The sequence below is a fragment of the Trachurus japonicus genome, chromosome 12 (assembly GCF_045865225.1).
Source record: "Trachurus japonicus isolate A0001 chromosome 12, Traja_1.0".
Lineage (NCBI taxonomy): Eukaryota > Metazoa > Chordata > Actinopteri > Carangiformes > Carangidae > Trachurus > Trachurus japonicus.
In genome coordinates this window covers 5,761,138-5,787,682 of record NC_140918.1, presented here as the reverse complement: position 1 = coordinate 5,787,682, position 26,545 = coordinate 5,761,138, and the positions used below count along the sequence as shown (strand labels likewise).

At 40.7% G+C, this 26,545-nt stretch overlaps 2 protein-coding genes and 1 long non-coding RNA gene across 5 annotated transcripts in view; 2 read left to right on the top strand and 1 right to left on the bottom strand.

Annotated features, from left to right (window-relative positions):
* Nucleotides 1–12,742, top strand: part of clip1b (CAP-GLY domain containing linker protein 1b) — a 42,784-nt gene extending 30,042 nt beyond the window's left edge. For all 3 annotated transcript variants that reach the window (XM_085792737.1, XM_085792736.1, XM_085792738.1), the window contains 7 exons: nt 3,923–3,971; nt 4,200–4,228; nt 6,926–7,031; nt 7,177–7,342; nt 10,215–10,267; nt 10,393–10,505; nt 11,936–12,742. In XM_085792737.1, coding sequence (XP_085648863.1) covers nt 3,923–3,971; nt 4,200–4,228; nt 6,926–7,031; nt 7,177–7,342; nt 10,215–10,267; nt 10,393–10,505; nt 11,936–12,176 — 757 coding nt within the window. In that variant the 3' untranslated portion in view covers nt 12,177–12,742. The remainder of the gene's footprint in view (nt 1–3,922; nt 3,972–4,199; nt 4,229–6,925; nt 7,032–7,176; nt 7,343–10,214; nt 10,268–10,392; nt 10,506–11,935) is intronic.
* A 3,508-nt stretch (nt 12,743–16,250) lies between these two features.
* On the top strand, nt 16,251–17,503 carry LOC146976959 (uncharacterized). Its single transcript, XR_015037242.1, has 2 exons — nt 16,251–17,267; nt 17,308–17,503. It is a non-coding gene; the product is annotated as an uncharacterized LOC146976959 (long non-coding RNA).
* A 1,642-nt stretch (nt 17,504–19,145) lies between these two features.
* bcl7a (BAF chromatin remodeling complex subunit BCL7A) lies at nt 19,146–25,817 on the bottom strand. Its single transcript, XM_085792385.1, has 6 exons — nt 25,622–25,817; nt 23,342–23,423; nt 22,485–22,581; nt 21,441–21,602; nt 20,273–20,376; nt 19,146–19,295 (listed from the first exon to the last, which is right to left on the bottom strand). The coding sequence occupies exons 1-6, from the start codon at nt 25,711–25,713 to the stop codon at nt 19,221–19,223; spliced, it is 612 nt and encodes a 203-aa protein (XP_085648511.1). The 5' UTR covers nt 25,714–25,817; the 3' UTR covers nt 19,146–19,220.
* Nucleotides 25,818–26,545: the final 728 nt, after the last annotated feature.

Sequence of the window (26,545 nt, the reverse complement as noted above, 5' to 3'; positions counted from 1 at the left end):
TGGTGGAGCTCCGGTTTGATGTCGAGCTCTATTTATAGATCTGGTGTGTGTGTGTGTGTGTGTAGGTATGTGTGTGTTTGTGTGTGTGTGTGTGTGTGTGTGTGTGTTTGTGTGTGTGTGAGTCTCTACATCATCTTGGCACGCCTCCCCTGAGTCATCAAGCTGTGATGTCACAGCTGCAGACGGAGCGACGAGCAGCAGCTCAGACGTCAACAAACGTCTCCGTTACATCCATGTCACCCAAAACATCAAGACGTGGAGGAGGAGTGACGTTACGTTACACACCTCAGTGACTTGTTTACATGTTTCCTCCACGCACACACACACAGACATACACACACACACGCACGCACGCACACACACACACACACCTCCGTCCTGTCTCCACCCGACATTGTGTTTGTTCCTCCTCCGTCCTTCCTCCGTCTGCTGCTCTTATGTAATCGCTCCGACTCTCCTCCTAGGACGGCCTGGCTCCAACATGGCCGCCGCTCTGTCGCTATGACATCACAGTGTGTGTGTGTCTGTGTGTGCGTGAGAGTGTGTGTGTGTGTGTGTGTGTGTGTGTGTGTGTGTGTGTGTGTGTGTGTGAGGGTGTGTGTGTGCGTGAGAGTGTGTGTGTGTGTGTGTGACTTTGAGTTTTTTTGTTTGGGTGGAATCAATGTGGCTTTTGTGCCATGGGGGAGCTGCACAGCTGGAAGCAGCACAGCTGGATCTGCAGCCGAGTTTCAAAGTAAAGTAGGGCAGCGGTAGATTTCTGTTTCTGCCTCGGATATTTATTTAAATGCAAATAACCTGATGGTTTTTTGTTTTTTTTCTGCGTTTAGAGCTTAAAGCAGATTATATTTTATATATTTATCTTCTTGTCTTGAAAATCCCATTAAAAAAACGGCCGAAACAAACAGTTGTTTCCTAAAACCATTAAAAACTCATCAGTGTGTTCCCTCATCACACTGTGGTTTATTCTCTCACACACTGAATGTGGATGATTAATCCGCCGCTGAAAATAGTTCCCTCGCCAGCAGCAGCAGAGTAATAAAAATCTTAGCGTGTCGTTTTAAAGCCGTGTCTTTATCTTCAGCTCTTGATGCAGCGTGAAACTTTAAACTCGTTGGTTTCGGTCTCGTCCTGGTTCAGGATTTTGTTTTTTATGGCTCTTTACTTGTTTTCATCATCGAGTCGTTTACTTCAGGTCACTTGTTCTGGTCTTTAAAATTAAAATAACTCCCAGAGTGGCACATTAAAATGTTTTGTTAAACCTGATCGTCAGTCCAAAACCCAACTATGTTCATTTTATTATGAGATCTGACATGAATATTTAGCATTTTTGCTTAAAGGGGTAGTTCAACATTTTGGCAAATTGGCCCATTGCCATAATCCCTATAGTCATAGAAGTAGGTTTGTTACCTTTAATTGTCGGTGCAAGCTATTTTTAGATCGGCGGAGCAGAGCCGCGAGCTGCTCAGAGCTACGCTACGGAGGCTAATGGGATTTCTTGGTTTCCCTCATCAAACTCATCAAATACACAATCCAACAACTCCACAACGCTCTGGTGGACAAGTTGTGACCTGCACATTCACCACGCTATGAGATAATAACAGAACGTTACCAGACAGAGTTGTTTTAGAGGTAAATTCAGAGACTGCTTGCCGAAAAACTTCATCAGCGGTTTTGCATGAATTTCCCTCTAAAACAACTCTGTCTGGTAACATCCTGTTATTATCTCATAGCGTGGTGAATGTGCAGGTCACAACTTGTCCACCAGAGTGTTTTGGAGTTGTTGGATTGTGTATTTGATGAGTTTGATGAGGGAAACCAAGAAATCCCATAATGAGCCTCCGTAGCGTAGCTCTGAGCAGCTCGTGGCTCTGCTCCGCCGTTCTAAAAATAGCTTGCACCGACAATTAAAGGTAACGAATCTACTCCTAAAACTATAGGGATTATGGCAATGGGCCAATTTGCCAAAATGTTGAACTATCCCTTTAAGAAATGACCAAAACGAAATAATTATAAGGGAATATTCTTAAGAAAACTAAACATATTAGAACCAGAGCTGCTTTTTCTGCTTGAATCAGAAGAATATGAAACTAAAGTGTTCTTCCTCTCTGTGTCGTGTCAGAGAGCAGGACGCCGCAGCGCCACGGTGAAATGTAATTATCATCATGCAGATCCAGATATTTCACACAGAGGCTGCTCAGACTGGGACATTAGTCACACACACACACACACACACACACACACACACACACACACACACACACACACACACACACACACACACACACACACACACACACACACACACACACGCAGCTTCACAGTGACCCACATGGAGCCAAACTCTGTTTCTCCAGAAAATCATTTTAGTTCCAGCTTCTAAAAATAGACGAGACGCCGTCTGATGAACGATCATCTGCTCAGATTACTGTATCGGCTCCCTGATCCTGGATCAGCGCCGAGCAGCAGCAGATGGTTTTAAATGATCTGTTGGATTATGATCGTTATTATGAATCAACTCACACACACGCTGCTGTTTAATGTTTAATAGAATCACTACATCTGTGGTTCAGACTGAAGAGAGACCATCTATAAAACATCAGAAAATGTTAAAACCACAACCTGAAGCTGCTAAAATATTTATATTTACTCATTCATGTACAACATATACAACATATGCATTCAAAATACAACAAAATGTACTTGTGCAGCCTCTAAAAACAATACTCACATTCACACATAAATATATATTAAAAACAGAGTCCAGTATTGCATGTACAGTACAGTTGTACTGGCTAGTTCAGTTCTGTAACAATAAAAACATATATAACAGTACAATCTACACAGACACACACACACACACTTGTTCTCTTTTGTTTGTGTTTGTCACTTTGGTGATTTTTCAGCTGCTACATGAATGAAATAAACTTGAAACTTGAAAACGTAAAACAAACTAAACATGAGGCGCAGACATAGTCAATTAATATTATATTTAGTAACAACATCAACAATGATATTATTAATAATGATAATAATTCTGTTTTTGTAAACCAATATTTCTGCTTCTTCCTTTTTATTTATTGAGAATATTTATATTTTAGATACATAAACTGAAAAAAGGACAAAAACACAGAACAAATACACAAACATGAAATGATCTGTAAACCCAGGAGAGTTTAACTAATTCAAGACGAAATACCATAAACACTTATTTCTTAACAATAAACATAAAGAACCAATGCATCCAGACAGACACATGTAACCTAACTTTACCATCAGGCCTCAATAAACTTATTGATTTGCAGAGAGAATGCAGATCTATACATGTAATCTTTATTTTATCTCGAAAAAGGGTAGTAGTAGAAATCCTTATTTACACTAGTGTTGAGAAAAATGTACAACAACGCAACAAAACACAAAACAATATTAAGTAAAGAAAACAAAGAAATAGATAAAAGAAAATATTAGGAAAAATAAAACAATGAATAAATACAGTAAAAAAAGATGTAGTGTAGTTAAAAACAGTTAGAATCAAATAAAATGAGCTCCACAACTGCATATTAATATGAACTCAAATCAAATGGTGTGATAATAATGATAATTTAACCTCCTCCTTTTTTTAAAATGATCATAAGTTTTATCAGAGACGATGTTTCAGTCACTTTCTATAGATTTTCTAGTATTAACAACAGATAAAACGTTGGCATCTTTCAGCTCAGTGGATTTATTTTTCTCTGATGTACATGAATGTGTTTAATGCCGCTAAAACTGTTTGTGTTGAACAGATGTGCAGCACAGAGTCAACATCTGGCACCAGACTTAAGATTTAAAGCATATAGATGTCGACATAGAAACCAGAGGAACCTGAGCAGCTCTTTAAAAAACTGTGTCACCTCCTGTTTGTTTGTTTGTTTGTTTGTTTCAGAGAGGAGCTGAAGCTGAACTCCCAGAAGCCTCAGCACCTGGACGACCAGGTAGAACAACCTCTCTCTCTCTCTCTCTCCAAATATCACATTACGTAAAACGAGTTCCCCTTCTTCGTCCCCGTTAGTTAAACTTAGATCTGGGTTCGTTAAACTTGTGATGTGATTAATGGGTTTTGTCGTGTTGAGGATCGACCTCCTGCTGAGACTGGATCTTACAGCTCAGACGGGTTTAAAGTCTCTATTTTAACTCACTCGGTGTCGGTGTGTGTGTTTCAGCACAACGAGGAGGCAGACATGAAGACCAGGTAAGAACAGAACAATGTTTTCTTTAAGTGTTTAGTCATATTTGGACTTTTTAATTCACTCTTTTATAGTTAAACTCTCTAAAATAGAAATTAATCCGATTTTCATTCATTTATTTCTCATGTAACAGTGAAAGTTCAGTAGAAAGTTGTTTTACTATTCCTTTCAGTCTTGGGCTGATAATCAATATTTTCATTGTTATTACCTCCTAATTAGCATTTGAAGAGTTCATTTGCAAAAGCAGATAACTCAGTTTTTAAAAAATTCCAGAATCTTCATTTTTTATTTTTTATTTACATAAGGTGATATCAGTTAAGTTGATTGACTTTGAGATGTAACAAAACAGACATATCTCAAAAAAATAAAGTTTTATTGAAAAGAACACTTTGCAAAGAATAATTACAAAGCCTCAGCTCATTTTTTTCAAAATGGCACTTATCTGCTTTTGCAAATGAACTCTCATTTGTAAACCGTACATAATCAATAAATAAATTATAACACATAATATGAGACTTTAATTTACAACCTGAGCAGCTGATTTTGATTCATAAAACTTTATTTAAATTTTCTTTGACGTTTCTTTCACATACATGAAAACAATCGTCAGACACTCTGACTAAAAGTGCATATTCTTAAAAACAACGGTAAAAACCAGCATTAAAAAAGTATGAAATGTGTAAAGTGGCATATTAGTGCAAAAATAATATAAATATTTGACATGAAATGAAATCAATAAATGTCTGAAATATTGACAGTTGAAAACTATTTGATCTAAAATGTTAAACAATCAACTTAACTGGAGGTCGTAGAGAAATGTGACAGAGTGACGCGTCTCTTCGCTCAGAAACAATCTTTGTCAGAGTCCAGTCAGTAACATTAAATTAAACCAAAACAAATAAATAAATAATTGATTAACTGGAAATCGTTGCCATGACTTCAGACTAACAGCTGCTACAGGACGAGAAGCTGCTGGCGTTCGTTACCTCGTTCATTGATAACGAGGAGAAACAACGTTGACGGAGCTGAACAGAAACTAAATCTGAGGAAGACGAGTCGTTTAGTTTCTGTTTCACTACAAATCTGAGGTTTCAGTTTCTAAATCCGTTCGTCGCGTCGTTGTTGGTTTTTATTCTGAGTCTGAGCTTCAGTCGGGATCAGAGGATTAAAACGTCTCCGACGGAGGAAGAGGAGGAGAGGGAATGTGGAGGAAAGTGGAGGAGGAGGAGGAGGAGGGGAGGATCAAAGAGGAGCGACAGAAGTGAAGACAGAGGGATGAGAGGAGCAGCTGGTGTTAGAGCGGAGGGAGAGGGAGAGGAGGAGGATGAGGAGGAGGGAGGGAGAGGATGAGAAAGGAGGAAGAGAAGGATGATGAGGATGAGAAAGGAGGAAAAGGAGGAGGAGGGAAAAGATGAGAGAGGAGGAGGAAGAGAAGGATGATGAGGATGAGAAAGGAGGAAAAGGAGGAGGAGGGAAAAGATGAGAGAGGAGGAGGAAGAGAAGGATGATGAGGATGAGAAAGGAGGAAAAGGAGGAGGAGGGAAAAGATGAGAGAGGAGGAGGAAGAGAAGGATGATGAGGATGAGAAAGGAGGAAAAGGAGGAGGAGGGAAAAGATGAGAGAGGAGGAGGAAGAGAAGGATGATGAGGATGAGAAAGGAGGAGGAGGAGGAGGGAGAGGGTGAGAAAGGAGGAAGAGAAGGAGGAGGGAGAGGATGAGAAAGGAGGAAGAGGAGGAGGAAGAGAAAGGAGGATGAGGAGGAGGGAGAGGAGAAAGGAAGAAGAGGAGAAGGGAGAGGATGAGAAAGGAGGAAGAGAAGGATGATGAGGATGAGAAAGGAGGAAAAGGAGGGAGAGGGTGAGAATGGAGGAGGAGGAGCGAGAGCGTGAGAAAGGAGGAAGAGAAGGAGGAGGGAGAGGATGAGAAAGGAGGAGGAGAAAGGAGGAGGAGGGAGAGGCTGAGAAAGGAGGAAGAGGAGGAGGAGGGAGAAGCTGAGAATGGAGGAGGAGAAGGAGGAGGATGAGAAAGGAGGAAGAGGAGGAGGAGGGAGAAGCTGAGAAGGAGGAGGATGAGAAAGGAGGAAGAGGAGGAGGAGGGAGAAGGTGAGAAAAGAGGAGGAGGGAGAGGGTGAGAAAGGAGGAAGAGAAGGAGGAGGATGAGAAAGGAGGAAGAGGAGGAGGAGGGAGAAGGTGAGAAAAGAGGAGGAGGGAGAGGGTGAGAAAGGAGGAAGAGAAGGAGGAGGATGGGAAAGGAGGAAGAGGAGGAGGAGGGAGAAGGTGAGAAAAGAGGAGGAGGGAGAGGGTGAGAAAGGAGGAAGAGAAGGAGGAGGATGAGAAAGGAGGAAGAGGAGGAGGAGGGAGAAGGTGAGAAAAGAGGAGGAGGGAGAGGATGAGGATGAGAAAGGAGGAAGAGGAGGGGAGAGAAGAGAAGGATGGTAATGAGGAGGAAGAGGAGGAGGAGGAGGATAATGATGATGATGAAGATGAGGCAGAGAACAGACAGTTCCCAGTTGTTGCAGCTGTGGAATCTGATTGAATCTTTTTGTTTCTTTTCCTGCTGCTACATGACGTCACTTAACTAACTTAAACTAACTTTAACTTTAAGCGAACTTTTAACTTTAACAAACTTTTAACTTTAACGAACTTTAAATTTAACAAACTTTAACTTTATCGTTAAACTCTTCATCGTCGTCGTTTCCACAGAGAAAACTTCTCCAACCAGGAAACAGAGGCTGAAGTCAAATACCAGAAATCCACTGGAGCCTTAATCTCAGACAAAGATCTGGAGCTGGAAACTCTGAGGAATGAGGTGAACACACACACACACACACACACACACACACACACACACACACACACTCACACACACACACACACACACACACACACACACACACACACACACACACACACACACACACTCCTCTAACGCTGTGCTCGCTCTGCGGCGTCAGATCGCCGTCCTGCGAGGAGAGAACGCCGTTGCCAAGACGCTGCACGCGGCCGTGGAGACGCTGGAGCGAGACAAGGCTCAGCTGCAGAGCCGCGTGCTCAGCCTGGAGCAAAGGCTCATGGGAACGCCGGTCTCCGAGGGCGAGGACAGGGAGCTTCCCCCGACAGGTGAGGAGGAGGAGGAGGAGGAGGAGGAGGAGGAGGGCGATGAATCCAGATGTTTGTGGTTGATCCAGATGTTTGTGTTTTTTTGTTTGGTTTTTTTTAGTTTATTTGGGAGGGACAACGCATGCTAATGAACATTTCTTCACTAGGAATAAGATGTAAGCAAGCCGGAGTGTAGCTGAAGGCAAATTTCCATCCGTCCATCCATTTAAAAGCAAACAAAAAAGACAGCATCGCCACACAGGAAACAAGCAAACAGCAATAAGAAACAAATAAACAAACAAACAAACAAACAGAGAACCAACATCGCCAATACCAGTATACTACAGCTGGACAGCTCAGTACAAGATGTGGGACAGTGGGTGATGTGTAGGTGGACTGGAGGGTTGCAGCAATGCAGAGTCCTAACTCTTGTTGGGGTTTATGAGAGAGTGAGGATATGGATAAGCAAGATGGGGTAGAGCGCTGCAGTACTTACGCTGCGTTCAAGACAACTCGGAAGTCGGAAAAAAACGAGCTCCGAGTTGTAAAAAATGAATTGAACGGCGTCGAACTCGGAAATTACAGGTCGGGAACTCGGGTATCATGTCAGAGCCACGACAACATCAAAACATGGCAGCCCTCGTCTTAAACAGTTAGAATTTAGACATTTTTATTTATTTGTTGAGGTTTTAATGCATATTTTTGTGTATTATTGCAGTAGCCTATATGAAATACGTTTATATTAAGGTGTGATTGTTGTATGGTGTGAAATTGCGGTCCTCGTTTGTGACAGAAATAACGTTTAACTGTTATCAAGGCTGTAACATTATATGTGCACTCATCTGCGGCGTCTCCTCTCCTCCAAAATAAACATCATTTACTGCTGCATTTATTTTTCGTATTCAGCTATGAGCCACAATATGCCAAACTTCCTTCAGGTATCCATGTTTTTTTTCTCCCGAGTTCCTGCAGCGTGAACGCAATGATGTCGGAAGTCGGAAATTTCCAAGTTGGGAATCCCGACCTCCGAGTTGTTATGAACGCACCATTATTACAGTGGTAGCTAGTGCTATGTAATAGGGGTGGGAGAAAAAAATCGATTCACATAAATATCGCAATATCTTTTTTGACGATTTTTAAATCGCTTTTTTGAAATTTTTTTGAATTTTTTTTTTAATATTGTGCAATGTGCATTTGTTAGCCTCTTTTACATACAGAGAGTCCAGGTTTTAAAAAGGGTTTAAGTTCACTTTATAATGGAGTATGTTAATTTATAGGCTCCTACAGTATTTGTGTGCAGATAAATGTTAAAAATGCAGATTAAACAACGAGAAAATCGGCAATATCGTAGAATCGCAATTTAAATCGAATCGCCATCCAAAAAATCGTAGAAGAATTGAATCGGGAGAAAAGCATATCGTCCCAGCCCTACTATGTAATATAATGAGGTACCATAGGGCTTGTTTAGGTGCTAGCAGATAGACATATACAGTAAATTCGTAGCTCACATTACTCATGGTCACAAGTCTGGTTTTTAATCTTAACCATGATTTCCACGAGGATTTAAAGGTTACCAAGCTTGGGCATTCCCTCGTTGGAAGGTGAGATACTATTCCATATCGCACAACCTGTAACAGACAAGACATTTCGAGCAAAAGATGTCCAATGTCTAAATGCGAGTTCACAGTCGCCTCTATCAGTGGCTCTGGTCATATGAGAGGTAGAGCCACGGATACTAGACTTTTGTGTGATAAAGGTGTTTAGTGGAGGGGGAGCCAGGACTTTGTAGATGAGACAGGCAGATTTGAAATTCCTGTGATTAATAAAACTTAGAAAATTATATTTGTCTAGAATATTGCAATGATGATAGGAGAGGGTTTTTTTTTTTGTCCAAGACCTTCAGGGCTTTTTTATAACAAGATTCAATCCAAGTCTGATGGTGGATGCACTGGTATAGGACCAGGTGGTGATGCAGTAATCAATGTGAGATAAAATCATGGAGTGTAGGAACATGAGGATCTGATTTGTTTAAAGTTATGTAGATTAAAGTTTTTCGGTTTTCACAATATTTTTAAGATGGTTTTTGAATGATAGTGAGGAGTCCAGGGTGACACCAAGGTATTTAAATTCCTTCACCATCAGAAGAAGTAGATTTTAGTGGGTGACAGGTGGGTTGCAGACAGTTTTTTTAGTGTTCAAAGATAGGCATGAGTTAGTTAAAGCAGAAGTAAGTGATATATTTGTGTTAATATAAGTCTTAAATAGTTATATCTTCCGACAGCAATCACTTACATAGAGTGTTTGGTCTGAAACACGGGTCTGTCAGTCACTCTGCTCTGCTCTGAGCCGAAGAGAAAACATTTATCGTATCCTACAGTTTTTATCCAATGAGGAGAGAGAACGGCATGCAGGGCTGTGTGTGCAGCCAAGGGACGCCGTGAATGTGGCGACGTAGGGACGAGGACTGTTATGGTGCATTCAAGGAAACTCGTAACTCCTGTTTTTCCGACCTGTGAAGTTGTATCAGTTTGATCTGCTACGAGTTCACAGGTCAGAAGTTACGAGTGGCCGTTATAGTGACTTTCACCGGTAAAACAGGTCGGAAAAACACGAGTGGGTTGCCTGAAACGCTACAAAGTCGTAAGTTGTGACTTGAAGCTGTAATTTACGATTTCAAAAGCCTGCCTGGAACGCAGCATTAGCCAAAACGACCGGACCACTTACTTCTGCTTTAACCACTCCTGTATATTGTTTAAGGCAGTTGATTTTGCTTTTGGGCAGCTTCTTGAGACATTGATCCAGATGTTTGTGGTTGGTCCAGATGTTTGTGGTTGGTCCAGATGTTTGTGGTTGATCCAGATGTTCCTCTGAGCTGTGATGTGTCGTGTTGCAGGTGAAGCGGCGCTGCAGCAGCTGAGGGAGGAGAAGGAGTTCGCTGAGGGACAGGTGAGAGGAGGAGGAGGAGGAGGAGGCCGCCAGCCAATCAGAGCACACCGTTCTCCTCTGTGTGGTTACATCACGGTGACCTCTGTGTGTGTGTGTGTATGTGTGCGTGTGTGTGTCTCCGTCAGATCAACTTCCTGAACAGTGTGATCGTCGACCTGCAGAGGAAGAACGAGGAGCTGAAGATCAAACTGAAGAAACTCGCTCTGGCCGAGTTCAACGGCAACGACGGGACGGACGGGTAACGACCTCACGCAGTGACATCACACTAATGTTTATTATCAATGAAAAACAACTTTTTTTTTTAGACTTAAAGGGACACTTCACCCATTATCTACTCACCGACATGCCAAGGAAGGGTTTGGAGAACTTTCAGAGTCATCAAAACTCTTTAGGAGTTCCAGGGGGGGTCCGGCTGGCAACGGGTTTTCATATAATGGCGGCGGGTAGAGTTCACTTTTTTTGAATCGTCCAAAACACACACTATGAAACATCCAGATACCTCCATACTGCTCGTCTGTACTGACCCAAGTGTCCTGAAGCCGCCACATGAGAAAGTTGTTCGGAAAAAATTAATGTGATCTCTGTTTTTATCCTTGATGTAGCAGTAGCTCCCAGTGGCTCTGTTGATGTTTGTGCACATGTGTGAGATCTTGCAGTAAATCTCACACAGCCACTGGGAGCTGCTGCTACAACAAGGATAAAAACAGAGATCACATTAATTTTTTCCCAACAACTTTTTCATGTGGCGGCTTCAGGACACTTGACACTTGATGATGATGACGACACTTGGGTCATACTTTTCTGGTGTATTCATCAGCTGATTCGACCACGTTTTCCCGAATATATGGAAAGAAAGTCAGTGCCTGCCCCTCCCATCCCTCGGATGAGTATCATTTGTTCTATCAAATTAAAACTATCATATCTCCGGTTTATGTGCTCTATCAAGGTCCAATAAAATTGGGAGAGATTTTCAAATCCGAACTTTCAAGTGAAGTTGACAGCAGCGCTCCAGGTGACCTACTAGTCTTTTTTTTTTGTAATGGCACTTTGAAGACGTCATGTGATCTGATCACGTGATCATAGACACCAGAGGGTTAATAATAAGACAGAATAAATAGAAACAAACAGGGGCGGTGTTTATAGCTCAGTTGGTAGAGCACCCACCCCATGTGTTGAGGCTATAGTCCTCACTGCAGGCGGCCCCGGTTCGAATCTATCCTGTCCATTAAAGGCAAAAAAGCCCCAAAAATATACTTAAAAAATAGAAACAAACAGTGAACAGAAAAACAACTGGAGACTAAAAGTGTTAAAAGTGAAGATGTGTCTCTGCTCTTCATCCCGACCCTGTGGTTTTTAAAGACAACACTTTAAACCTCAGAGTGAGGAGGAGGGATGCTGAACCGGAGCTACAGACACACAAACACGCCAGGAATGTGTGTGTGTGTGTGTGTGTGTGTGTTTGCCTCTTTTTTTTGTTGCCTCGGAAATTTGTTTTGGCAAAACAAAAGGGAACAAACTGTAGCAGCAGATCAGCACATCTGGATCCAGACGGAGCTTCAGACAGGTTGATTTAAACCTGTCAGAGATGTGAACAGATGTGAACAGATGTGAACAGCTGCACCTGAACGTCGTCTTCTTCTTCTTCTTCTTCTTCTTGGTCTTCTGTAGTTTCGAGGGCGGCGTGGTGTCGTCCAAGCGGGAGAAGAAGGCGACGCCGCGTCTGTTCTGCGACATCTGCGACTGCTTCGACCTCCACGACACCGAGGACTGTCCCACTCAGGCCCAGAGCCCCGACTCCGTCCCCCACTCCACCTACCACGGCAGCCGCGCCGACGAGCGGCCGTACTGCGACATCTGCGAGGCGTTCGGCCACGCCACCGAGTCCTGCAACGACGACCAGACCTTCTAGAGGTTTCCACAACAACACAGACTCTTTCTCTCCCCTTCTTCCTCTTCCTCTTCCTCCTCTTTTCCCTCCGTCCAGCCCGACATGCCTGCAGATTTTTTCCATAACGTATTTTTATACTGTATTTATGCATCTCACCGGTGCCGCCGCCGCCGTCCTGGTCTCTGAACATAAACTCAACGCTCAACGTCCAAATATGAAGCTGCTTCGGTGCAATATTGATGTTTATTATGACAAAAGGAATCCGTTGTTTTATGGTTTTTTGTTTTGTTTTATTTTTTTTCGGGCTTTATTTTCTTTCTAACGAGTAAAAAAAACCCAACAAAGTGAAGCACAGTTGAAACTGAAGGGAAACTGAAGCTCCTCCTCCTCCACACATTCCTCGGCCAATCAGAGAGCTGCACTGCCACTGAACTGTTTACTAACGATTTTTTTAACGGTTTAATTAGTCGAATCGAAGGAATCGGTGTCACTTTAACGTTTCCATTTGTCATTTTTATGAGGGAAAAAAGTCAAATAATCAAATTTTAAATTGAGGAAAAATTGTTGAAATTTGACCAAAAACAAAAGTTTGAATAAATAAAGTTATATTTTGTAGAAAAGGTTTAAACTTTAATAACTTCTAAACACGTTCTGTTAGAATATTTTATGACTTTATGTTCATGTTATATTCAAAGTATCACATCATTTTGAAAAGTATTTATTTTCGTAACTCAGTGTGATGTAGAAATATTACAGCTCATAACAACACAACTAATATGAAGACGTTACTCTTGATTTTGATGATATTCCTGTAACTTAAAATATAAATATGCTATAAATATAAAATATTTGACTTTTTTATTGAAACATTTCAGGATTTTATTTTCATATTTTATTCATAAATAATATAAATATCACAGCATAATGTTATTATTGTTCTCAAGATGTTAAAAATTAACTCTGGAAATATGAAGCTGTGTCTCTGTAATATTAAAACTTTATTCTTATTTTGACTAATTTCATTAACATTAACATTATATGACTTAATATTCATGTTTTTTTCAGTTATATTAAACCATCTAATGTAGAAACATTACAGCTACTCTTTATTTTACTTTTTTCTTGAAATATTACGACTTAATTCTTAAAACAAAACAATTTAATATTTGATGTATTTTGACTTTTTTTCTCATAAATGTTTGACTTGTAATTTTTGACATATTCTGACTTTTCCGTGGCGTTGATTGATCCTCCGTCACCATGACAACTAAACATGAGGGAGGTTCAGCCTTGACCTGAGAGATCGTAGTTTCCGTTTTTTATTTTATTTTTTCCCAGAGCTTTAAACTCTTTAGACTCTCACAGAGTTTACAGACTGAAAGTTAAACTGTGAGAGGAAAGTGAAAGCTTCAGAGAAAGAAAGACAGTAAGTGGACCTTTAAATTTAAAGGGACATTTCATTATTTTACACAAACAGGTCAGTTTTATTCGTTTACTGACTTTTCTCTGCAGCAAAGTCACTACGAGGTCCACTGAATTATCATTCTGGAGCTTTCAGTCGTATCACACATGATCTTCCTCCTCTGTTGTCATGGAATCAGAGTCGTCCTTCCCAAATATCCATCTTTTTTTTTTTTTGCTTTTTTGCTTTAAAAGTTTCAGACCTTTTCTATTCGGCGACTCGTGGGCGGCTCGACTGAAAGCTCCAGAACAGACACTAAAGGGCAGGTCAGTTTGTCTCAAAGGTCAAAGGTCAAAGGTCAAAGGTGAACCTCCTGAGTCACTGAGGCTTTGTCGTCGCAGCCAATGATGAATTAAATTAGTTGCATTGTGTTTGTTTCCTCACTAACCAGTGATTTCCCCACAGGGACATAAGCTAGCACTGAGTACAGGTGTGTGAGTGTGAGTGTGAGTGTGAGTGTGTCTGTGTGTCTGTGTGTGTCTGTGTGTGTGTATGAGACGCCTCTGCTCACTTTAGATTTGCACTGTCCACTTTAAAGCTTCAACACGAACACGCTGCGCTTTAACTTTAACTTTATCGTCACGACTCCGACTCTGTTATTGAAAAAAAGTGAATTTATGGTGAAGGTCGAAGGTCAATTCAGATTTTTACAGAACGACTGCTGTCCTTTACAGAAGCTCAGAGTTTGACACGTCGCCGGGTAAAAAAAAAACTAATTTATTCACTTACATGATTAAATTCAAATTTGAATTTAAAAAAAACTTTATTTATCCCAGAGGGGCAATTCAAGAGCCACTTATGATGGAGTATTAGGGCCATGTTGAGAAAAAAAAATCACAGATTTGACCATTTGACTATATGACTTTTTCTGGTAATATTATGACTTTATTCTTGTAAAATGATTACTTAATTCTCATAATATTATGAGTTTTTCTGTAAAATTATGAGTTTTTCTGTAAAATTATGAGTTTTTCTGGTAAAATTATTACTTTTTACGTAAAATTGTGACTTTCTCTGGTAAAACTATGACTTTATTCTCGAAGTCTGTGAAAAAAAATGTTTTCTCAATGTGGCCCTGTGAAGTTCAATATTTTATTCCAATACTGAACAGATGAGACGTTTCAGGTTTGTTTACAGCTCCAGGTTTGACATCGATGCAGTGAAAGTGAATAAACTCGTTTTTTCCCTCCGACGACGACGTGTCAACGAAGAAACAGACACAATGTTATTTGACTTCTCTTGTTCTCGAGCACAATTTTAGATCATATTGAATCTTTTCGTGACGCATTTTAACCACTGACACTCTCTGTCTCTGTAAATACTAATCAGACACGGTGCCATGGGATAAAAAAAAAAGACTTTAAAAGCTTTTAACGTGTACGAGGTTTTTATTTTTCTGCCCTGTCGATAAGAAGATGAAGAGAAAAAAAAAACGAAAAGCCCGTTTGTATAGACTTTAAAACATGTTGTACTTTATATACGTGATACGTCTAATTATGATTATTATTATTAGTGTAATGTTTTATATATGTGACAGATTCAGGCACAGTGTATAAATGGTTTCCAAATGTTCAGACCATTTTACAGATGTTGATGTGGTGTATGATGTCACTGTTTTCTATGTACTGTATAAAAAAAACAACTCCTCAACAGTCCAATAGAAAAACAAAGAAAAACAAAAAGCTGCTGTTTGTGTTTTGTTTTGTTGTCTGTTTATGAATGAATCGAATCCAGAGTTTTGATCTGATAAAGACGAGACGAAGCTGAGTCACGGTTCAAACCACAGACGAAGGAGAAGAGACGGCAACACGACGACGACGACGATCGATTTATAAATAACACAAATAAATGTAGAAATAAAACAACAGATCAAAACAAATCAGATGAAAAAGTTAATTAACGAGTTATTTAACTTCAACATCTGTTTACATTTTAGTGTCATCATGATTCACAAAGCATGATGGGATTTTTTTTTGTCCTGCACCTGCTCCTTGATTGTAACATAAGAAAATATGAATTAAATAATAATAATAATCATTATTTCAGTGGTTAATAGAGATTTAATAGGACGACTGAAAGAGTTTGTGTGAAGAAGGAATTATGAATAATGTTTATTGATACAACTACAACACTATGACTCACTATTAATCACTTTAACATTTAGATTTGTCATTTTTATGAGAAAAAAGTCATCAAAATTTGACCAAAAACAAAAAAAAGTAATGTTCAAGAAATTAAGTTTCAATATATAAAGTTATATTTTGGAGAAAAAGTTTAAACTTTAATAACTTCTAAATACATTCTTTTAGAAATGAACTGATTAATAAAAGAAATAATTAGTTCCAGTTTGATGTAAAAGTTTAGTTTATGTGCAGCAGAAACATATAATTAGACTGATAATCGACAATTAATTATTAGAGTGTGTTGGTTTAGTTGTTTGCATCTTTACTCATCACTCATCAGAAACATCTGCACTGTACATGTTTATAATAACTCCAACATCTGGCTCCAACAGAAGTGAATGGGAAACACAGCAGGAGTTTATATTCATGCATTTATCATTAATAATTTATTATTCAGTGTTAGAAACCTAAACCCACAACACAGTGACGTGTGAAAAACAGGATCAGGAGTCTGAAAACAGAGTCAAGTTTTTGTGAATTTTATTAAGAAAACAAAAACCATTGGACATGATAAAAACCAAGCACTACTGATGGAATAAATAAGTCAAACCAAACCATAAATCTGTACAAGATCTAAAGTGAAACAAAAATGGTCCCAAGAAAAAAAAAAAACTAAACCAAAAAACAGAGAAAAAAAAAAAACAACATACAAGATTTTATATCTCACAGCTTTTTTTTGTTGTTTTTTTCCTTACACAGTTATGAGCAAAACTATAAGCAACCGGCTCGATCAGGTGAAGCTACAACAGAAGTGAGATTTGTTTTTCTTAAACTGAGTGTGTACATAATGCTGTTTATAACTGTTAATGTCAATACGATAGCATTTTAAGTTCCAGCGCTGCTGGACTGGGAATGAGGTATATGCTAATCCATCCTCTGAACTGAGACAATTGTCTTTTTTCATTATTATCTGTTTATCTCTTTTCTCTCCATCCATGTGTGAAACGCTGATTCTCTGAAATCTGATCAAGTAAATTCTGTCATGAGGAACCTCCACAGCCCCGTCGTGTGACGACAATGATGATGAAGAAGAAGAAGAAGTAGTAGTAGAAGAAGAAGTCATTGGTTTTGCAGTGATTCAATTGATTTCAATCCATATTCACGAGTAAATATTGATTAATCAAATGTGTGAGGTTGTACATTAGAGGTCGTAGGTCTGAATCCGTAACTTGTGGAGTTCAAGTAAAAGTTGCACAAAAAATAAAAACCGAGAGCTCGACGCCTGCACGTGTGAGGAGGATTCAGCCGACAGACAGCACCTTGAAGGAGGAGAAGGAGGAGAAAGAGGAGGAGGAGGAGGAGGAGGAGGAGGAGAACCGATGGAGGAGCTAAAAACATCTGGACCCATGTGTCGGAGCTACAGAGAGAAGTAGTGACGATCACAACCAACACCAGCGGAGACGGGAGGCGACCAAACCGAGAGCGTTGGAGCGAAGCAGCAGCGACGACCGGTCTGTTTCTACTTTAGTGGGAGGAGGAGGAGGAGGAGGAGGAGGAAGAGGAGGAGGAGGAGGAAGAGGGGGGAGGAAACAAACAAACAACAACAAAGTGCCGCCTGAAGTAAACACAGACCAGGAAGTTCTGACTCATGAGGTTTTTTTTTTTTTTGCTGATGACGTTCAAATGTCCAGAAGATGAAAACAGTTTTTCCTCTGGGTAGTGTTCAATTTCCAGTCTCCTATGTTTCTCTTTTTTTGTTGTTTTTTTAAATAAAGAAACGACTGCGACGTCTCGGCGGCGGCGGCGGGGGAGGGAGGTGACGAGTGTTAGCTTAGCTTAGCATAAAGACTGGAAACAAAGGGAAACTGCTAGCCTGACGTCTCCAGCTCCACTGATTCACACACTTTATTTTATTTTTTATCGTCTGTATAAAAACTGTTAGTTTTCCTCCAGGAAGTCGCCACGTAAAAAAAACCACTACTTTTTTATTTTATTTTATTTTTTAAGGCGTTTCAAAGAAGAAAACTTTTTTTTTTTTTTTTTAAACGTGCAAACCAGTTGCTTTTGAGTCAGGCTAGCAGCTACGCTAAGCTAAATTGCGTTAAAAAGAAGAAAAAAAAGTTGCGTCAGTCTTCGTCACCAATTCCCCTTCGGAAAAAAAACAAAAACCGTCGAGCTGCTCCTTTACGTTAAATCAAAACTGTCATAGTTGAGTATAAATATTGTATCAAACTGATTAGTGACGATTATAAGGCAAAAAAAAAAAAAAAAAGAATATAATAATAAAACGAAACAAAAAAATGGCACCAAAATTGTAATTCAAAGCCTGACCTAAACAAAAACACGTGTTTAATCGTAGCGACTCAAGGCACACACCTTCAGACCTATGCTAGCTAGCTACGCTCGTCTTCACTACTTATCCAAGAGTTTAATGTTGACCAGTACCGTCGTCGTCGTCTTCCTCTACGCACAACAAACTAACTCACTTTTTAAAATAAAAATAATGAAATAAAACAAAAAAAACAAAAAAAAAACATGAACGTGAATGGAGAACTTTCATGGATAGAGGAAAAAAGACGTTCACTACAGCAGCAAAAATCTATCTGTGATCGATTGTGACGTTACCAATAATAACAGTGCATTGACCCTCCTGAGAAAAAAACCCTAAACGTTTCCTAAACAAATATAGAACATTATTCTAAACAGGAGGCGAATCGGGAGGATTGAAGATAGAAGTGACGTCCCCCTACTCCCCCTCCTCCCCTTCTCATATACGCTCACACACACACTTAAACACACACACACACACACACACACACACACACACACACACACACCTCACGACCGCTGATCTGATCCGAGACCAGTTGAGCTAAAAACCGTTCCATCGACCAGATCCCAGTGTCGACTCTCTGTAGTCACAGGTGCAGGTCAGGGAGGAGGAAGAGGAGGAGGAGGAGGAGGAGGAGGAGGGGGGGGGGTCGTGGTGTGGTGTTGTGTTGTGTTGTGTTGTGTTGTGTTGTGTTGTGTTGTGTTGTGTTGTGTTGTGTTGTGGCGGTGGTGGGACAACCCCCACCTGGTCACAGAGGGGAACTGCAGCCGGAGTTCAGAGCTTCTCTTGGCATTAGTGAAAGAAGGAAGTGGAGGAAGCACGGAGGAGGAGGAGGAGGAGGAGGAGGAGGAGGAGGAGGAGGAAAGGGGAGGTGGGGGAGGAGTGAAGGGGGGAGGGGGCCAGTGAATAGAGGTAATATCCATTATTCTCCCTCTGTGGCAGAGGAGTGTTAGGGCAAAAGGTGGTGGCGAATAGGAGGAGGAGGAGGAGGAGAGACGTCCGTTATTCTCCCGTTGGTAACGAGGAGTTTGGGGGGCAACAAAGGAGGAAGTTATCTAAAGGGGGGAGGAGGAACAGAGGGAGGAGGAGGAGAAGGGGTAAAAGGAGGAGGGGGTGAAGGAGAGAAACGACTCCGGCCCCAAAAACATTTAACTCTCCTCAAAGTCCTGAGATGAGGACTCCTGTTTGCTTTTCTTGCTGGGAGGGGCCTCCGCCTCCAGGTCCTGAAACACAGAGAGAGAGAGAGAGTTCATTAGTAAACAACACACACAATGTCAAGGATTAAAGGGATAGTTCAACATTTTGTCAAATTGGCCCATTGCCATAACCCCTATAGTCATAGCAGTAGGTTTGTTCCGTTTAATTGTCGGTGCAAACTATTTTTAGAACGGTGGAGCAGAGCCGCGAGCTGCTCAGAGCTACGCTACGGAGGCTCATGGGATTTCTTGGTTTCCCTTTATCAAACTCATCAAATACACAATCCAACAACTCCAAAACGCTCTGGTGGACAAGTTGTGACCTGCACATTCACCACGTTATGAGATAATAACAGAACGTTACCAGACAGAGTTGTTTTAGAGGGAAATTCATGCAAAACCGCTGATGTGCGTTGCCTTCAGGGACAGTTTTTCATCAAGCAGTCTCTGTATTTACCTCTAAAACAACTCTGTCTGGTAACGTTCTGTTATTATCTCATGGTGTGGTCAATGTGCAGGTCACAACAGACATTTAAGTGGAAGTTTGGACTGAACGTTCAATCACCAAAGAGATTACTGGACTTTTCATTGACCTGCAGAATCAATAATGATAATAATATATTTTATGTAGTAAAAAAGGAGCCACTTGTTAAATATAAAAGGAAACAAGATGAACTGGAATAAGAGATGACTCCTCTCCTTTGTAGTTTTTAAATATTTATCCAAATAAACTTGTGTCGAGTTTGTTTCTCTATGACCCTGATGAAGGCTAGAGCCAAAACGCGTCGGTCTAATAAAGTTGTTTTTCCATTACAAGTGTTGCTGGAGCCCCTTTGAATGCTCTCCACTTTGTTTTCACTCTCCATGCACCTTGTGGATTGGTGAAGTTGCGCCAGAAACCACTCTCTACTTCCAAATAAACGTTGTTAAAACTCTTTGTGTAGAAAAACTGAACCTCTGTAGTGATGAGGTGTCAGCGGACAGATGTGGACAGATGCTGTTACCTGAGTGGCTTTGCTGTCTGTAGAGTCCTTCTCCCCTGAGGACGAACTGTCTCTCTTGGCACTTTGTGCTCTCTCTGAGGTCTCTGATGACGGGAGGCTTTTACCTGAGACACCGGGGAGACACGGCAGCACGTCAGTTACATGTCAACACACACACACTCACACACACACACAAACTACTACTACTACACATTAAACATTCACTAAACACTACAACACAGCGGCAGGAGCAGGTCGTGACTCTACAGTGACACCGTGTGGTTGAACAGGGAAACTGCAGAGACTGAAGCTGTGACACAAACACACAGAAACACAAACATTCAATAAAGTTCAGCAACAAGTTCAACAAGAGTCTGAACAGGAAACAGACACCTGATATTTTCAGAATAAAGTCACAATATTATAATATTAATGTTATAATTTAGAGAAAGACATCAATTCAAGAATAAAGTCCTTATATTACATGAATTAAAAATCTAGGTCACCACTTTTTTCTAACTGATACTTGTATTAATGCTGAGTGTGTGGAGCAGTGTTGTGTTTTTTAAAACTTTTTCTCATAATATTATGATTTTACTCTTAAATATAAACGATGAGTTAGAATTCTGACGACTTTGTGTCATAATTTTTTTTCCCCTTTTACTTTTTTGTAATAAAAGAAATTAATCAATAAAAACAAAAACTCTCATTTTGACCTTTTCAGACGTGGAACATTCAACATGGCCGCCTCACACGGACATTATGTTCTTCCTCTCTCTCTCTCTCATCGTTTCTACTGATTCTGTTGCTTTTCACTTTTCTCCGTCTGAGCGACGTGAGAAACTTGAGCTCGTCTGCGTCGGTTTTCTGGAAGCAGGTCGACGGTTAAACTCTCTGGGGAGGCAGCGTGGCCACAGCTGCACTCTGCGTGTGTGTGTGTGTGTGTGTGTGTGTGTTTCAGTGTGTGTGTGTTGATGGGGAAGCAGCAGTCGCTCTAATTATCTGTCAGTGTGACGCTGCTCGTCCTGATGTCGCGATTAGAGAGGAAGAAACAAAAACAGGATGTGGCTCCATCATCACCCACCACAGCAGCAGCACCACCTGTTCACTGGGTAACCGTGTGTGTGTCTGTGTCTGTGTGTGTGTGTGTGTCTGTGTGTGTGTGTGTGTGTGTGTGTGTGTGTCGGACCTCTCTTGCTGTCCGGGCTCTGCTCCGTCTTGGCCTCGTTGCTGCTGCTGCCGTCGCCGCGGTGGGACAGGGCGCTGGGCTCGGGGGCGGGGCTCGTGCTACAACTGTTTTCCTGTTTGACCGGAGACGAGTCGGCGATGGAGCTCTGGTTGCTGTTGTCGTCTGCAGAGACACAATCAAGCCTGACGTCAGCCAGCGGCTCTGCATCCCATCATTAACATCATCACAGTCTTGACTTCTAGATTTGTCACAGACGACGACGCTCAAGATCAACTCGAGGGAAAAACTCATTCATTCAGTCAGTCAACCTTTATTTGACCTCAGAAGCCTCGTTTGTAATGTATACGAGCTATAGATTCATTAAAAAGGTCTTCGAAATCGATTAAAAACAATATGAAAGGAAAAAAAATGGGGGGAGAAAAGAAAATAAGAAAAAATGGAAGAAAGAAGGGAGAAAAGAAAAAGAAAGGGGAAGAGAAAGAGAGATATAAGGTGTAGAAAAGAGTAAAAAGGGGGTCATAGACACGGAAACAACAACATCAATACTGAGCTTAAATAAAAAGTCTCAGGAAACAAAAACACGATAAAATCAAAACGTGTTGAAGATAAAAGCCACAGAAACCACAGAGAGCAGATGAAAACTGTGACTGTGAAAGTATAAGAGAGAAAACTCTCTCTGAAAACCCTGTAACCAAGCTGGCGGAGTGGTGACGGTTACAACTCATACTAACATACGCCTGAGTCACGGGTTGCGGGTTCGAGTCCCAACCCAGACTGGCTGATTACACTACAAAATGAAATATAAATAGAAAAAGGCAAAACATGCCACAAAATGTCTAAAAAAGAAAAAGAAAAAATTACAAAAAATTTTGACCTCAAAAACAGCAGCTGTTTGTTAGAGACTGAAGCACCCACATGTCTCAGCTCCGTTTTTCTATAAACACGTGACTCGTTTCTGAATCTGTTCATAGTATCGATTCATAATAATAATAATATAATAATAAAAACAGTATAATAACATCCTCAGCCTCCGTGTGAACGCACCGTGCATGTCCATCATCCCCGGGGAGGAGCTGTTCTCTGGAGTCGTCAGCTCCGAGCCGTACTTCTCATCTTTACCTTTCTTTTTATTCTTGTTCTTCTGCAAAGACAGAAAAACACAAAACAATACATCTGTGATCATTAATAACATTAATACAAACGAGCAGCTTCAACAACAGAAACTAAAGTTTAATTAAACATTATTACATATTCTTTGTTGTACTGTTTGTTTATTAATGAATCCAGAACTCCCACATGTTACTGACATGTTATAAACATCATGTGTTGTTATATATTTTCTTGTCTGTACGTAACGGCGTCCGTGTTTACATTTATTAGACATGAAAACGCAAATTGATTGATCGGTTTGTCTCTTAAACTTGAGAAAACTGAACAACTCCCTTCACAGTTTCTATTTTTCTGATTCACACCGTCATGTTTTGTCTAAAAAAAATCTAATATATTTACTTCACAAAGACGTAAAACAGAGAAAAGCAGCAAATCCTCAAACTGCAGAAGCTGAAACTAAAGAAACGTTGGTACTTTTCAGGTTGAAAAAACGTTTTAAATGATTAATCAAACCGTCAAAGGGGAATTTCCTGCCGATCAATGAACTGACTAATTGTTTCAACTGTTAACGAGACCCGAGTCTGTGGACGTTCATTAAAAAAACCACAGGAAAATAAGAGTTAAATCTGTGGTACATGTTATCATACATATTATCTTATTAAACAGACTCACTGATTCCTCACTGCGTCTGAATCACGCGTGTGTGTGTGTGTGTGTGTGTGTGTGTGTGTACGTGAAGCTGCTAAATGACTGGATGTCAAACTGAGAGTGTGTGAGGAGGCTGAACTCACGTCATCTGACTTGGGCTCCGTCACTGGGACCCACTTGTAGATGCGAAGAGACGTGTCACCGACTGTCACCCATTTCTTCTCCCTGTGAAGAAAGTTCAAATATATTATAAACATGTACGTTTATTACTTGCAACACCAAAAAACATTAATTTTCCAACACTATGTATCTGTTGTTCGCCCAAAAATCCAAAAATATTCAACTCAGTCATATAAAACACACTGGAGAAGCTGATGCTTGTGAATATTTTGATGTTCAGCCTTTTTTTTAAAGTGAGTTTTACACTTTAAACCATTTTCTGACATTTTCTCCACAAACAACAAAAACTTGAGAATAAATCGAAGTGAGAACTTGTAATAAAAATTAATCCTCAGCTGCAGCACTGAATCATTAGTCAGAATTTTACATTCACACAGCTGAAAGCTGGTGCGTTCAAGCACCTTGTTCTGTGTAATCAACAGTTCAAACCCCACAGGAAACAAAGAAAATCAATCTAGAGCAACTGCAACAACAAATTTACTCATTATTAATTGAAGATAAATTCATTAAAAAGACTTTTTCTAAACTTCTGACTGAGCTCAACGATCATTTAAGCTCAGAAATGTGTCTGATTTAAAGAACATAAGCAACGTTCTTATTAATTATCAATCTGCAGGTTATTTTCCTGATTAAGGAAATGATTATTTGATCAATAACAGGTCAAAACAATAATTTGACAAGGAATAAACCTCAGCTGGCTTCGTTATTGACATTAACGCAGAAGGAAAAACAGAAAATATTCACATTTGTGAAGTTTGTACTTGTGAGTTTAGCTTTATTTGCTTTAAAAATTAGCTGAATGGTGAAATAAAGTGGTAAAATAACATGCCTGTTGTTTGACTGAACGATTAATCAACTATCTTTAAGTCGATAATGTTGAAGTCACTAAACTATTGTTGTGGAGAACACAGAAAAACAACATACATCATTTATGAAGTCTGTGCCTGTTAAAATGAGCCAAATAATTAAAATTCAGTAGAAAAATGACCGTGTCTAATCGATTAATCTACGATTTTGAAGTCATTATAGAAAAGCTTTGGTAGTTCACAACAACAAAACATGATTTTTATCGTAAAAGTTTAAAAATGTTTGATAAAATAATCTATAAAAACGTAAATGTTACACTTCAGCTGTTCCACATTTTCAAAAAAAATCACCTTTAAGTTCATTTATTTATTTTATTTGAGCAACTTTTTTTGTTGGAAAAAACTTTTGACTTTGACCCAGGGGACGTTTGATTTAACCACCTGATTAAAAAAAAAAAAAAGGAAAAAAAGACAATAATAATCAGATCAGTTCGGAGTGAAAGAGCTGAACTTGTTCTCAGACTGAATCCATGTGAGTGTTTTTGTGGTGTAAAATGTGTTTTTCCCGTGTTAAACCTTCTCACTGACTCACTAGTGTTCAGCCATGCAACACAACACACCACCATTCACCACCACCAGCAGCGGTCTACTTCCCTCTCCCAACCCCCACCAAGCCTCTCCTCTCCCGGACACACTGGGTGACTCTAACCGCTTCGTGTGGAACAACCAGAGCTCCTCCACACACGGACTAAACCCTAAACCCCGCTCGGGCTTCGGGCTTCGGGCTCCGGCGGCCGGCCCTGGCTGGCGCCGTGCTCCGGTTCTCTCTCTCTCCCCGTCTCTAACGTTAACTAACGGCCGTTTCAAAAAAGCCTAACCGCCGCCTCGCGCTAGTACGAGTACGACTACTAACCGCCGCTTCGTTCGGCACCAACGGCGGCAGCAGCAGCGGTAGCAGCGGTAGAAGCGGCGGCAGCACAAGCGGCAGCAATGGCTTCATGTGACTGCATCGAAATGGCTTCTGGGTTCAACCCTTCCCGTTAAAATCAAGCGAGACCGAGTAACAGGAAAAAGAAAAAAAAAACCTCTCTCTCTCTCTCACACGCACACACACACACACATACACCGGGTAAATGTCTGGTTAGAGCCGCCGCCGTCGCCGCCGCCGCTGCTCGACGGTTGGGCCGGTTGGTTGTTTGGCTGCGCTGCGCCGTACGTTACACCGACCGCGGTGCACCTGAGCGGGGAGAACATGTGCCGTGAATCCCGGTCAAAACCAAACCGTCCTTTAATTTCTCTCTGTTTCATCCCTCGCTCCGTCTCTCTCTCTCTCTCCCTTTCCTCCCCCCCTCCTCCTCCCCTCTAACAAGCGAGGCTTTTTTCTCGTGTTAGATAACGAGCCCCGCTTCTTTCTTTCTTTTCTCTTCGTCCTCTTACCATTTTCGTACTTTCTCAATAGCGGCCATAACCCGCTTGATGTCATCCTTCGCCCGGCTTCGGGTCTCCGCTCGCACCGACCTGCCCGACATTGCCGCGGTGGTTTTAATATTTTTAAGCTCGCCGGCAGTTCAGACACAATGCAAACAGTAGAGCGCACAGAGGAGCCACTGCGCATGCGCGGACCGATAGAGCTACAGAGGGGAGGAGGGAGAGGGAGAGGAAGGGGGAGAGGAAGGGGGAGGGGGAGGGGGAGAGGAGGGGGGCTGCAGCTGCACTATGAAGACAGATGAGTCTCCTGCTGAGAGAAAGAGAGAGAGAGAGAAAGAACAAAGAGCCAGAGAACAGGCCGGATACTGTCACACACACACACCCGGGGACAGGAGCTCCGGAGCCGGATTAACACGCCCGGCAGAGTCGGCCGGAAGATCCAGATCCAGGGTCACTCGCTCCAGATATAGATACTCAGATCCTGAATGAATTTAAAACAGTCATTGGTCCAGATTTAACAATTTGCACAATAAGTTGTATTTATTCTGTATATATCTACATTTATTCTATTGTGTATACATCTAAATAAAGTATATGCATATTTTTTTGTACTGCAATATATATATATATTTTTATCTATATTAAACTCTATCTTAATCTATTTTATTTTACTGTGTCACTACTTTTTACTTCTTCTTTTTCTTTTTTACTTTTTGTGTCTGCACCTGACACCACATCAAATTCCTTTACTGCTTTTGGCAATAAAAACATTTCTGATTCTGATTTAGGTCATTATACTCATACTAATACTACTATAATAATGATAATGTTATACAAATGTGCAATCTTAAAACTTAAATCTTCTCTTTAGAATATTTGTTTCCCTTTTGTATCATAAAGAGACTTTTTTTCTTTTTCTTTTTTTTTTTTTAG

Bases quoted from the DNA above. Each gene is read 5' to 3' on its own strand.
- bcl7a (XM_085792385.1), bottom strand. From the start codon at position 25,713: ATGTCGGGCAGGTCGGTGCGAGCGGAGACCCGAAGCCGGGCGAAGGAT. The intron at 21,603-22,484 runs GTGCGTTCACAC...GTGTCTCTGCAG, and splicing joins GGGGATGATGGACATGCACG to ACGACAACAGCAACCAGAGC. The intron at 19,296-20,272 runs GTAACAGCATCT...TCTGTGTTTCAG, and splicing joins CAGACAGCAAAGCCACTCAG to GACCTGGAGGCGGAGGCCCC.